The 13,442-nt window shown below is 42.3% G+C and overlaps 3 protein-coding genes across 3 annotated transcripts in view; all 3 read left to right on the top strand.

The window, feature by feature from the left end:
- LOC131224730 (uncharacterized) overlaps positions 1-13,339 on the top strand; it is a 52,885-nt gene extending 39,546 nt beyond the window's left edge. The window contains exon 5 of the mRNA XM_058220049.1: positions 13,321-13,339. The gene's annotated coding sequence lies outside the window, so the exon portion shown is untranslated. The remainder of the gene's footprint in view (positions 1-13,320) is intronic.
- LOC131224724 (receptor-like protein EIX2) overlaps positions 1-13,442 on the top strand; it is a 190,394-nt gene that overhangs the window by 158,959 nt on the left and 17,993 nt on the right. The window lies entirely within an intron of this gene.
- On the top strand, positions 9,232-10,419 carry LOC131225083 (receptor-like protein EIX2). The gene has a single exon (XM_058220503.1). The coding sequence runs from the start codon at positions 9,232-9,234 to the stop codon at positions 10,417-10,419; it is 1,188 nt and encodes a 395-aa protein (XP_058076486.1).

The raw sequence follows: 13,442 nt of genomic DNA on the forward strand, positions 1-13,442 counted from the left end.
GAGGAATTGATCCGTAAGGGTCTCTTGAGAGAGAGCATGGGCCCATGTGCCATACCAGCATTATTAACGCCAAAAAAAGATGGAAGCTGGCGCATGTGTGTCGACAACCGAGCAATCAACAAAATTACCATCAAATATCGGTTTTCAATACCACGGTTGGACGACATGCTCGATATGTTAGAAGGGGTCAAGGTGTTCTCTAAACTAGATCTAAGGAGCGGGTACCATCAAATCCGTATTCGACCCGGTGATGAGTGGAAAACGGCATTCAAGACCAATGAAGGGTTGTATGAGTGGCTGGTCATGCCCTTCGGCCTATCGAACGCACCAAGTACTTTTATGTGTTTAATGAATCAAGTTCTAAAACCGTTCACTGGCCGATTTGTGGTAGTATATTTTGATGACATATTGATATATAGCCAGGATGAGGTGGAGCACAGGAAACATCTCAGGCAGGTGCTACAGGTCCTACAACTTAACAAGTTGTACCTCAACTTGAAGAAGTGTAGTTTTTTGACTGACAGTCAATTGTTTCTAGGATTTGTTGTAACGTCCATAGGCATTCGTGTGGACGATGAAAAGGTGCGAGCTATTAGGGAATGGCCGATCCCGACAAACATTCATGAGGTGAGGAGTTTTCACGGGTTGGCGACTTTCTATCGTCGATTTGTGTGAGATTTTAGCACCATAGTCCCGCCTATCACAGATTGCATGAAAAAAGGACCGTTCCAGTGGACCGATAAAGCTGATAAGAGCTTTCATGAGATCAAGCATCGTTTGTCTACAACACCGGTCTTGGTGCTTCCTAATTTCGACAAATTGTTTGAGGTTGAGTGTGACGCTTCATACGTTGGAATTGGAGGAGTATTATCACAAGAAGGCAGTTCGTTACAGCGAGAAGCTCAACGAAGCCCGAAAGAAGTGGTCGACTTATGAGCTTGAGTTGTACGCAGTTGTTCAGGCGCTGCGACATTGGCGGCATTATCTGATTCAAAGAGAGTTTGTTTTGTACACTGACCATCAAGCATTAAAGTTTATTAATAGTCAGACTAACGTGAATCGTGTGCTTGCTAGATGGGTTGCGTTTTTACAGGAATTCACGTTCATTCTGAAGCACAAGTCAGGGCAGCAGAACAAGGTGGCTGATGCACTTAGCCGTCGTGCATCACTACTAGTTACAATGAGCAACGAGCTAGTCGGCTTCGACTGTCTCAAGGAGCTGTATGCTGAGGATGAGGACTTCAAAGATTCTTGGATGAAGTGTCAAGAAGGTCACCCCAGTGACCTTCATATACAGGACGATTTTCTCTTCAAAGGGAATCGATTGTGCATCCCCCAAAGTTCTTTGAGGGAGAAGATTATTCAGGAGCTACATGGAGGTGGCCTTGGTGGACACCTGGGGCGAGACAAGACGCGAGCTCTTGTGGAAGAGCGGTATTACTGGCTGCAGTTAGTACGTGATGTGGGAAAAGCCATACAACGTTGTCATGTTTGTCAGACCTCTAAGGGGCAATCTCAGAATACGGACCTCTACACCTCATTACCTGTGCCTAACGGTCCTTGGGAGGATTTATCAATGGACTTCATGCTTGGTCTCCCACGAACACAACGTGGCATGGATTCGGTGTTCGTGGTGGTAGATCGTTTCTCAAAGATGATGCACTTTATCCCATGCAAGAAGACCCTCGATGCAACACACGTGGAGAATTTATTTTTCAGGGAGGTCATTCGGCTACACGGGGTCCCCAAGATCATTACTTCCGATCGTGACACGAAGTTCATTAGCCACTTTTGGCGGACTTTATGGAATCGATTCGATACACGACTTCAATTCAGCAGTGCTTACCACCCACAAACTGATGGGCAGACCGAAGTTGTGAATCGCACATTGGGAAACCTCCTTCGTTGTATTTCAGGAGAAAAATCGAAGCAGTGGGATTTGTCCTTGTCCCAAGTAGAGTTTGTATTCAACAACATGGTGAACCGCTCGACAGGGAGATCACCGTTCCAGATTATCTACGGACGAGTGCCTCGCCACACACTTGACTTGGTCCCTCTACCCAAGCACCCGGGCACGAGCATTGCAGCAGAACATATGGCAGACAAGATCATGAGCATCCATGCAGAAGTGCAGACCAAGCTACATGCCTCGAACGAAAAGTACAAGGAACAAGCGGACAAGCATCGGCGACAAAAAGTGTTCGAGGTGGGCGACCGCGTTATGGTCCATCTGCGCAAAGAGAGATTTCCGACCGGGACGTACAACAAGTTGAAAAATAAGAAGATTGGACCCGTGCTAATCATCCGAAAGATTAATGATAACGCTTATATTGTTGATCTTCCAGATGACATGGCAATCTCATAGACTTTCAATGTCGCGGACCTGACCGAGTATCATGAACCAGAGCATGACGAGAACTCGAGGACGAGTTCTTTTGAAGTGGAGGAGACTGATGTAGAGCGGGTCGTGGACAATTACATGGCCAAGATGGATCAGAAAAGGCCCGGTCGACGACAGAAGTGATCTGGACCGTCGGACCTTAGATCGGGCGTATCTCACAATCTGGAATAAGTTATCAAGTGTAAAATATATGATTTTGGGATAAAACGAGCTACTTTAGCCAACCAACCCAGCTACGCCTTGCGAAATACCCCTGGATTGATGGTCGTTTCCCTGTTTTAATTTCGTTTTTACCATAAATAGTAAGTTTTAGTTTGATTATAACTCTTCATCCGTCAGGCTTTAGGAGTTGCGCCCAACGTGAAAAGAGCTTAGAATAATTAGGATAACGGTTTGGTGAAGCCAAATAGGACACTTACTATTTTTGGCCGAAAACCTTGCGCACTAGTAGACATCACGACCGTCTATAAATAGTAAGTTTACTATTTATAGTAAGTCGCGGATTCTAAGAGTTTGAGTTGTAGTTTGATTCTAATTTCTTTCCCATTGCTTGGTAGCCCTATTTAAAGGGTTGTAAACTCGTTTTTATTCATCAATTAATCAATTTCGAATTTCTTAGAATTTATTTCTATTTTCTGCTTTCTTTTCCTCATGGATTCGAGAAGTCTCTGTGAGGAGTCCAGAGAAGCTCCGTGGATTCGGAGTAGTTATCCTTATCATGTTCATCCCTGCTTCATTTTACAGTATGAGAAAAAAAATGAGGTATATCCCATTCTTAAGTGAATCACATTATAGGAAACAGTGTTAAATGAGTGTGGACCATTAAAAAAACATTTTGAGGCCATAAAAGTTTTGGATCAAGCTGATTTTTGTTTTTTCCCTTCATCTGGGACTGTATGACCTAATCAACATATTGGATGTCAAATAAACAGTACAGTGGGCCTTAGGAGGATTTTAACGATGGATGTCCAATCACTATTGTTTTCATGTGGTGTGGTCCACTGAGATTTATATACCTCTCATTTTTGGAATCAAGCCATAAAATGATCTGTAAAAATGGATGAACGGAATGGATGAAACACACACATCATTGTGGGGCCCACAGAGCACCAACCACCAGCCACGGGGCTGGTATCAGGGCCGTTTCCAAGAAAAATGGCTAATGGTGTAGGTACTCTCTCCCGCAACAGCCACTTGTGCAGGACATCGGTACTACAGAGGTGGTAGGCCCTATCATGAATATTACCTGATATAAAAATCAGGCCCATCTGCTCATTAACATGACAAACCATTTAGATCAACGGTTTGGATCATGAAATCATGGCCCCCAGTTCTAATTAAAGACATTAGGCTTGAGGACACTGTGTATGTCCTCAGCTTGAGGACCGGAAAAGGACAGCCCTTCACTACTCCTACAAATAATAACAATGGAGCACGCAAGTGGATCCTGTCGGTAGATTTGGATTGCGTGGTGTAGACCACATCACCCCGTCGGTGTACGCGGCTTGGATGGATCCTGTCACGCACGCCATATCATATCGATCCAAAACTGCTGAGGCCCACAAATTGTTTTTAATGGTCAAGAATCACTTTCGCCATTTCTTTATTCCACCGGATATTTGGATCTGCTTTAGTTTTCCTTTGTTCCACAGGAGATTTGGATGAGCTTTCATTTTGGTACAGAACAAGCTGGAAAAACAGATAAACCGAGTAGATAAACAATAAATACATGAAAATGGTCCGTAATCCGCTCCTCTCGTCTAGTGCTGCACTGCACTTGTATGTATTGCTAGTGATAATCCACAGCTAGAGCCGGGTAGGACCTGACTCCACGGACTCGATCCAAACTGAATGCTGGTTTTCTGATCGGATTGAGTAGACCCACGCGGATCCTAATCCCGATTGAGTTGAGTTCAGGTTATACAGTAACCCAACCCGACTCGAACCGAAATTCAATCCGGTCAGACTCGATCCGATCCGAAATCCGACTCATACTGATAATTGGTTACTATATATTCAAAAGAAAGAAAGAAAAAAAACTAAACTAAACCTACCAGTCCCTAACCCTAGTAGTCAGCTGCCGCACCTAACTCGATCCCGGAGTCGCATTCTCCGGCACTCTTCCGTTCGGATGCTCCTCCTCCTCCTCCTCCTCCTCCTCCTCCTCTCTCTCTCTCTCTCTCTCTCTCTCTCTCTCTCCCCTCCACCTGTCCGCATAGGCAGCAACCACAATCCGACCACCAGTCCGCACCGGCAGCAGCCCTGGTCCGGCCACCCATCCGCACAGTGACATACAAATACGGGTAATTTTTTTTTTTAAATTTGAATTGCCCACTATGATTGAACGGCCTAGCCTGCTGTGGTTCATTCAGGTCGACTTGGGATCAACCTAGGTTCGCTTTGCGGTACGGTCGGCCTTGCTCGTGCTGGGTGTGGTGTGCCTGGCCTGGTTCGGGTGCGCCGGAGTAGTGAGTTCGGGCTCTCTGTGGCCTAGTTTGGGTGCGCGCGGTACGGTAAGGCCGGACTTATAAAGTCAACCCGATCCGAACCATAGCCAACTCGATCTGACTCGGTATCTCTGATTGAGTCGAACTCGGTTCGGATTAGCCCAACCAAGATTCAATTCAGATTGAGTTCGGGTCAGGGTTTTCACAATACCGGATTAGGTCAAGTAGGACCTAACTCGGTCCGACTCGGTTCGATGCCCACCTCTATCTACCACTGTGTTAAAAAATGGTGGTGAATCTTCAACCATTTTAAGTGGATGGTTAGGATTGCTTGAACAGTGTAATTTGAGAGATACAGTCTGTCCACATGGGAAATGGATCGGCTACTCACCCAGCCATTAGCCAATGGCTAGTGGTTGGTGCTCTGTGCCCCCCAACATGATGTATGTGTCTCATCCATGTCGTCCATCCATTTTCCTAGATAATTTTATGGTATGAATGCTAGGTCAAAATCTTACTTGGGCCACACTGTGTTGATTGAATTCTCACCATTAAAAACTTAAGGTCTTGGGGGCTACAAAAGGTTTAGATCAAGCTAATATTTGTTTTTGTTACCTTCATCTAGGTCTGTATGACCTAATCTATAGGTTGGATGTCAAATAAACATTATAGTGGGCCCTAGGAGGTTTTTAATGGTACACATTCAATTACTATTGTTTTCCCATGGTGTGGTCCGCCTGAGATTTTGATATGCCTCGTTTGTTGTATAAGTTATTAAAATGATGTGTTAAAATGGATCCATAGTGTGGATGAAACACATAAATCATGGTTGGGCCCATAGAGCACCGACCACTACCACTTGACTACGGGCAGCGTCACTACCCCACCTGGCTACTAGTAGCGTCACTACCCCCGCCCGGTTACTGGGCTAGTGTACCACGCACCAACTATATAGCTAGTGTATTGACTTCAGCAAGTTCTGTGGATCCCATCATGAGGTATCTGCTATATCCAAACTGTCGATCCATTTGGAGAGCTCATCCTAAGTGGTAAGGTTTGTGATGAAAAATAAGATGGATATAACGATCAAATGGACCACACTGCAAAAAGCGGCCGGGAATTGAACGTCTACCATTGAAACCCTTTTGGGGGTTACATAAGTTTTGGATCAATATGAAATTTGTTTTTACTCTTCATCCAAGTCTTTTTTACCTTATGAATAAATTGGATGGAAAATAAATACTATGGTGGGTCTATGAATGTTTTAATGGTGAAAATCATTCTCCCCACTTCTATTTACGGTGTGGTCCATTTGAGCTTGGATATGATTCATTTTTTGGCTCATGCCCTAAAATGATCTCAAAAAATTGATGAAACGGTGTGGATATAATAAATACATCCTTTAGGGGGCCATGAATGGTACAAATCGGAGCTCAAGGAGCGTAAGCGCTCCTCTTCTCACGACACGTACCTACGCAAGATATATTGCTGGTGCCTACATGGCTGCTGTAGATATCTGTCGCTGCCAAGACGAGCGCAGACGCTCCCGGTGCTCCCAGTTCTACCAACGGTTTAAAGGAGATCAAAGTTTCATGCCCCCACGATGATGTATTTATTATATCCACACTGTTCATCCATTTTTCCAGATCATTTTAGAGCATTATACAGAAACGTGAATCATATCCATATCTCAAATAGACTACACCAAAAATAACAGCAAGGATAATGATTTTCCCAGGGCTCCCTATAACGTTTATTTGCCATCCAATCTGTTAATAAGGCCACAAATACATGTATGAAGAGGAAAAACAAATTCATATTGATCCGAAAACTTCAGTGGCCACCAAAACGGTTTCAATGGTAGACGTTCAATCCCCCACTGCTTTTTGCAGTGTGGTCCAATTGATCTTTAGATCCGTCTTATTTTTTGGCTCAACCCTTAAGACGAGTTCCCAAAATGAATGGACAGTTTGGATACAACATATACTTCATGATGGGACCCACAGAACTTGCTGATGTCAATACACCAGCTATATAGCTGGTGTGTGGTACAGCAGCCAATCCATTTCCGGTCTTATATGAATGGCACTTGTTAGAGAAATTGGTGGATAATCATTATCTTTGACTGATACGACCATCGAATCTTATTAATAAATTGAGGACAGTAGAGGAGAAATCAAACAAGCACTTGTTAGAAAAATTAGTGGTTAATCAATATCGTTGACTGATACGCCCATCAAATCTTATTAATAAATTGAGGACAGTGGCGGAGAAATCAAACAAGCACTGGCTAGAAAAATTGGTGGTTAATCATTATCTTTGACTGATACGGCCATCAAATCTTATTAATAGAGGACAGTAGAGGAGAAATCAAACAAGGTATCTTCCTTTTCTAGAGAGAGAGAGAAGGAATGGAGCGAAGAAGCTTTCTTCTTTCCCTCTTTTTATTAAAACTGCTATTATGTTTCGGAGGATATTTGGAAGTGAGTAGTAGTTGTTTGGATTCAGAGAGAAAAGCTCTTACCACCTTTCGGAAGGCTCTCAACGATTCCTCAAGTCTTCTCTCTTCCTGGGATGATGAAGCCTCAGACTGCTGCAAATGGAGAGGAATTACCTGCCACAACATAACTGGGTATGTTCTTAAACTCGATCTCCACACTTTCAATCTAAGTGGTGGAATTGATCCAGCTCTGGTTGAAATGAAGCATCTTCAGTTCTTGGACTTGAGCCGTAATGATTTTAATGGTGCCCCAATTCCAGATTTCTTGGGTTCAATGAAGGAGTTGAGGTATTTGAACTTGTCCGATGCAAGGTTCAGTGGGAGAATCCCTCATCAGCTTGGAAACCTTTCTCACCTCATTTCCTTGCAGCTTTCTTCATATTCTGATGACTACATGAGTGCCAAAAACCTGTGGTGGTTGACAGACCTACCTTCTCTCAAGTACCTCGACATGACTGCCGTCAACCTTTCTATGGCAAGCCATGATTGGGTGCATGTAATGAACAAGTGCCCTTCCCTCGTTGAGCTACGCTTACCATATTGTGGTCTTTCATATATTTCTCCAACTCTTGCTTCTGTTAATTTCACATCTCTCCATGTCCTTGATCTCTATTTGAACCATTTCAACTCTAAAATTCCAAACTGGATAGCTAACATTAGTGACCTCGTCTCTTTAAATCTCTCATATAACAATTTTCATGGTTCAGTTCCTCACCAATTTTCACAACTTCCCAACTTGGAAGAGTTGGTGCTGTCTGAAAGATTTCCAAATGAACTCAGTGCTAACTGTTCACATCTCCTTGAAGGCAGCTGGAGTAGGATCAAGCTAATTTATCTGGATTTGAGTGATCTATTTGGAGAAATCCCTGTGTCTATTGGTAATATGACATCACTTGAGTCTTTCTCTTTGTTTTTCAATAAGAATACAAGAGGCAGCATTCATAACTAAGCTCATCAATTTAGAGAGCCTGACATTGTATCAGTACCATATGCATGAGGCAATTCCTGTTTGGTTAGATGAGCTCAAAAATCTAAAGAAGCTTTTTCTCTATGATTGCATGCTGACAGGCCCAATCCCTCCAGCTCTTGGAGGATTGTATTCCTTAGAATAATTAGTTCTCTTGGAGAACCAGTTGAATGGGAATATTCCTGCAGCTCTTGGAGGATTGTCTTCCTTAAAAGAATTAGATCTCTTAATGAATCAGTTGAATGGGAATATCCCTGCAGCTCTTGGAAGGTTATTTTCCTTGGAAAGGTTATCTTTGAGGGAGAATCAGTTGAATGGGACAATCCCAACAACTTTAGGACAACTTTCTAACTTGTTGTGGCTTGACCTCTCTTACAACTCCTTGACAGGAAACCTTTCTGAAAGTCATTTTGAAAACCTCAAAAACTTGAAGCATGTATTGTTGTCTTTCAATTCTTTGGTTTTTTATACACATCCTGATTGGGTCCCTCCATTTCAACTTTATGCTATTATGTTAGGATCATCTCATTTATGTCCTCAACCTCCCCCCTGGCTACAAACACAAAAATACCTAATGGAGTTGGATCTCTCTAACACAACCATCTCTGGCATCATGCCCACCTGGTTTTGGGATTTAACATCCCAACTTTATTCACTGAACCTTTCAAATAATGAGATTTCTGGCCAATTGCCCAACCCTCTAAAAATGCAGCCTGAGGCCTACATTGATTTGAGTTCGAATCATTTCAGTGGTCCCATTCCTTGCATATTGAATGGAACCAGAGCATTTGATATCTCTAACAATCAATTTTCTGGGCCAATTCCACCAAATTTTACATCCACAATGCACACATTAGAATTCTTTTCAGCCTCAGGTAACCAAATCAACGGCATAATTCCATCATCCATCGAAGGAATGAGTTCCTTAACTGTCCTTGACCTTTCCCGAAACAATATAGGTGGTATCATTCCACTGAGATTGGGTAATTGTGTAGCCCTTGAGGCACTTGATTCGAGCAAGAACAGGTTATCAGGAGGAATACCCAGGTCTTTGGGTCTGCTACGTCGACTCCAAACAATGCAATTGAGCAACAATAGCCTATCGGGAGAAGTCCCTTCATCACTGAAGAAATGTACTAGTTTGGAGACTCTCAACCTTGGACAGAACAATTTCTCGGGTCATATTCCCACTTGGATTGGCAAAAGTTTTCCAGCTTCAAGGATTTTGAGTTTACGAGCCAATATGTTTACTGGTAACATCCCGCCACAATTATTAAACCTAACTTCTCTTCAGGTCCTTGATGTGGGACAAAATTGTTTATCTGGTTTAATTCCCCAAAGATTTGAAAATCTCATTGCAATGAAAAATGAGCGGAAGATCAGCCGCTTTTTTTACGATGGAAAGTCAGGATTATATTACAAGGAAAACTTACTTGTGTTTGTGAAGGGGCAGATGCTTGAATACACTCGAACAATTTCACTGGTTACATGCATGGACCTTTCAAGCAATAACTTATCTGGAGAGATTCCTGAAGGACTCACAAGTCTTTTGGGACTGCGTATCTTAAACTTATCTAGAAACCATTTGACTGGAAAGATTCCAGACAAGATTAGTAAATTGGCATTGCTGGAGTCTCTAGATTTCTCCAAAAATCAGCTTTCAGGTACAATTCCTCAGAGCATGTCAAATTTAACTTTTCTAAGTCACTTGAACTTGTCTAATAACGACTTGTTTGGGAGAATTCCATCTGGAAATCAGCTCCAGACACTTGAAGATCCATCTATTTATATCGGCAACAGTGGACTCTGTGGACCTCCTCTTACAGATAAGTGTTTCAATGATGAGACATCTCAATGTCCAATGCCTGCCAGGGGTGACATAGAAAAGGATGAAGAGGAGTATGAAATGCTTTGGTTTTACTCTTCCACGGGACTCGGATTTGTCACAGGGTTTTGGGCCTTCTGCGGCGTTTTAATTCTCAAGAAGTCTTGGAGGATTGTGTATTACCACTACTTTGATGATGTGAAAGATAGACTTTATTATAACTGGTGCCACTTTACAGGATGTTGGATTGAAGAAGTTTCAAAGAAATTCAGGTCATGAGTAATGAATGATTGTTAGTAACCTAAGTCACTTCATAGTGGAGTTTTTTCTTCTTCTTCTTCTTTTTTTTTTTCCGTTGAGTATTGTTAAGTATTGCCTCCTCTAATGTATATAATTTTCAAGTATCTATAAAATTACAAGTGGTGTGCTCCCACCTTTCTGTAAAAATAATAGAATAAATATTCTTGCTTTACCCACTTCATCTGCTGATCAATTTTTAAATATTCCTGCTCTACTCTTCATTTGGGCCACGGCTGCAAGGGAAATGTATGGTTATTAAAATCGCTTTATGGTCCACATTTAATGTATGGATATGACCCACCTAATGAGTGCACTGGCTTAATTTTTGGACTAAGTAACATATGTAGTGGGATACTTCCCATAATTTGGCAAGTTGAACTATTGTCATATGTAGAGAGTTTGGTTAGTGAGTACGGAGAATGCCTTGGCATTCTTTGCATTCTCCAAACAATTATCTTGTTTGTCATAGTAAGAATTATTGTCTGACCTCTATACATATATATATGATAGTCAATGGATTCTGATCATCCCTCTAGTGGGCCTGAACATGGTCATCCACCATAGAAATACCAACTATTTAGGGTATAAGAATAAAGCGACAAGCATTAAGCATAAGGAGAGGCTGTAGATGTAAATGATAATACATATGACAATGTGGCAAGCATCTCGATCTACGTCATGTCCCAGTTGGGTCTTTATGTGAACATGCTTGGTCCAAAAAGGTCCACTTAACATGATCTACAATGTAGTGGATATAACACATACATTATGGCAGGCCCCACAGAGTTAGGGTTACAGGAAATAGATGTCCCAGTGGAAAGTCCCTGCATTTGATAGGGATCAGGCCCTGGCCAGGAAAACAACTATGTAGGCCAGCCCATTTTAAAAACTCAAGACCCCCATCTATCTGCCTATGTTGATTGGATCATCATAGGCTTTCATCAACAGACATGTTCATTGTTGAGCTTTTTCATTGATTCTCCAACTGAAAGCCCTGTTCATCATTTATCATTTCTTTGAAGTAATAATTTCTTACAAGCCCTGTTTTGTTAGCAAATAATCAGGGTTCTTTCTTGCCCTGCTGATCTATTTAGTGAAGAGTAGGTCTGTTTATTAGTAGCCCTCTGCTCAGTTCTGCAGGTTCCTGTTCAGCACCTTCTCATCTCGCTGGTTTCGACTATGCAGGGAGAAATCTGTATGTTTATATACGAGTGCTGCTGTTGGCATCATTTAGGTATCAAGTCGCTTAGGTTGATTCTGATGGCTGAGAGCATAAAATGTTGAGCTTTGATTCAATTGACTGAGCTAAATGATTATGTTTGGTGATCACAGGCGGCCCAGATATAGATGAAAGGTAGAGCTCAGTTTGGTTTTGGCTAACCCAGTAGGAGATACTTGATCTGTTTCTATGCCAATGGTTTGAACAGATGTTTAGTTGTTTGGGACTGGATGTTTCGGATGTATAGATGCTAGTTGGGAGCAAGATAGGGGAGGGATCTGCAGTCTGTCAATAAATTCTCATTCAAGGTTGGCAGGGCTAAAGGTTGCCAATAGTCCCTTATTATTTTTTTATTTTTATATATGTCTGCCTCCCTGCTGTCTTCTGTTTCGCAGTTCTCTGTCCAGTGGTGGCTCTGTGTCTGGCCTGATTATTTATTTATTTATTATTATCATCATTTTTTTTAATGTTATTCTATCTTTAAATGTAATTGGTGAGCTGTTAGAAGGAAGTGTGTGTGTGACGCAGGGAAGGAAGTGATGAGGTCGAAGGAAGTGATGAGGTCGATCACCGTCTTCCTTAGGGATAACTACTCCTAATCCATGGAGCTCTTTGGATTCCTCATATAGCTTCCTGGAATTCACGAGGAATAAAAATAGAAATAATTTCTAATAAATTGGAAAAAATTGATTGATGATAAAAAATGATCTTCTAATTTGTCTAAGCCCTTTTCATGTTGGGCATGACTCTTAAAACTCAAAGGACCAAAAGTTATAATCAAACTAAAACTTACCATTTATAGTAAAAACGAAATTAAAAGGACTTTCGATGGTCGATCTGATGAAATCTTGCAAATCCTCGATGGGAAAATCATATATGATACATCGAAAAAATCATTCCAGTTTGCAAGATACGACTGTTTTAATGTTCTAACAGTCCGGATCATTTCTGCCTCCGATCAGGCCTTCTCTGGTCCATTTTTGCCGTGAAAGTGTCCTCGACCCGCTCTAAATTTGTGTGTGTGTGTGCGCGCGCGCGCACATGTGTGTTTTGTAAGCAGGTGACAGGGGTGTATGTGTTTTAAGGATGCTGAAGCCCCGTGTGTTGTGGGTAGGGGAAGGGTGTGTGTAAATTCAGGGCCTGTGAAAGTGCATTGCAATGCATGAGTGTCAATCATTGAAGAAGCACTGGGAGTGGCTAGCTGTTGTTGGATGGTTTGGAATGAGGGTGTGACTGCCTCTGTTCGGAACGGTTTTAGCAGGCGCAGGGCCTGGATGATGATGTTCTCAGTATCTGTTGTTGGACGTCCTCAGTGGCGCTGAGTTGGTGTAATGGAAAGTCCTCAAGGTGTGTTCGAGCTAAGCTGCAGTCAATGGTGGTTTCTGTTGTATCTATTCTTCCAATTTCCCCTGCTTGGGTCATCCCCTTAATGCTCTGTGATGCTGTGGTGGAGGAGGCTGCTGCCATGCCTGATTGTTATAAGTAATGCTGCTGCTACTGATAAATCTGGATATCCAGAACCTTTTTAAAAAGGTTTTGAGAAAGCTACCTCCTTAATTGAATATGATTCTCATTCCAACAGGGCTTGAATCTTGTAAGCACTACCTACAACATGTTGTAGATGATTATAATCCACCTTAATTGTGGTCGATATCCTGCAGTTGGCGGCTGGTTTGGTCCTGGTGTCATGGTAATGCATCATGCAAGAAGGTGTCTGCAGTGAGTTCTTAGCTGCCATCCTGTGCTGTGATTTTTACAGCTTCGGGTATGTCTTGATCAGATG

This window comes from Magnolia sinica, chromosome 14 (assembly GCF_029962835.1).
Source record: "Magnolia sinica isolate HGM2019 chromosome 14, MsV1, whole genome shotgun sequence".
NCBI classification, from domain to species: Eukaryota; Viridiplantae; Streptophyta; class Magnoliopsida; order Magnoliales; family Magnoliaceae; genus Magnolia; species Magnolia sinica.

What these genes read in the sequence shown, in the direction of transcription:
- LOC131225083 (XM_058220503.1), top strand. Translation starts at nt 9,232, where the DNA reads ATGAGTTCCTTAACTGTCCTTGACCTTTCCCGAAACAATATAGGTGGT.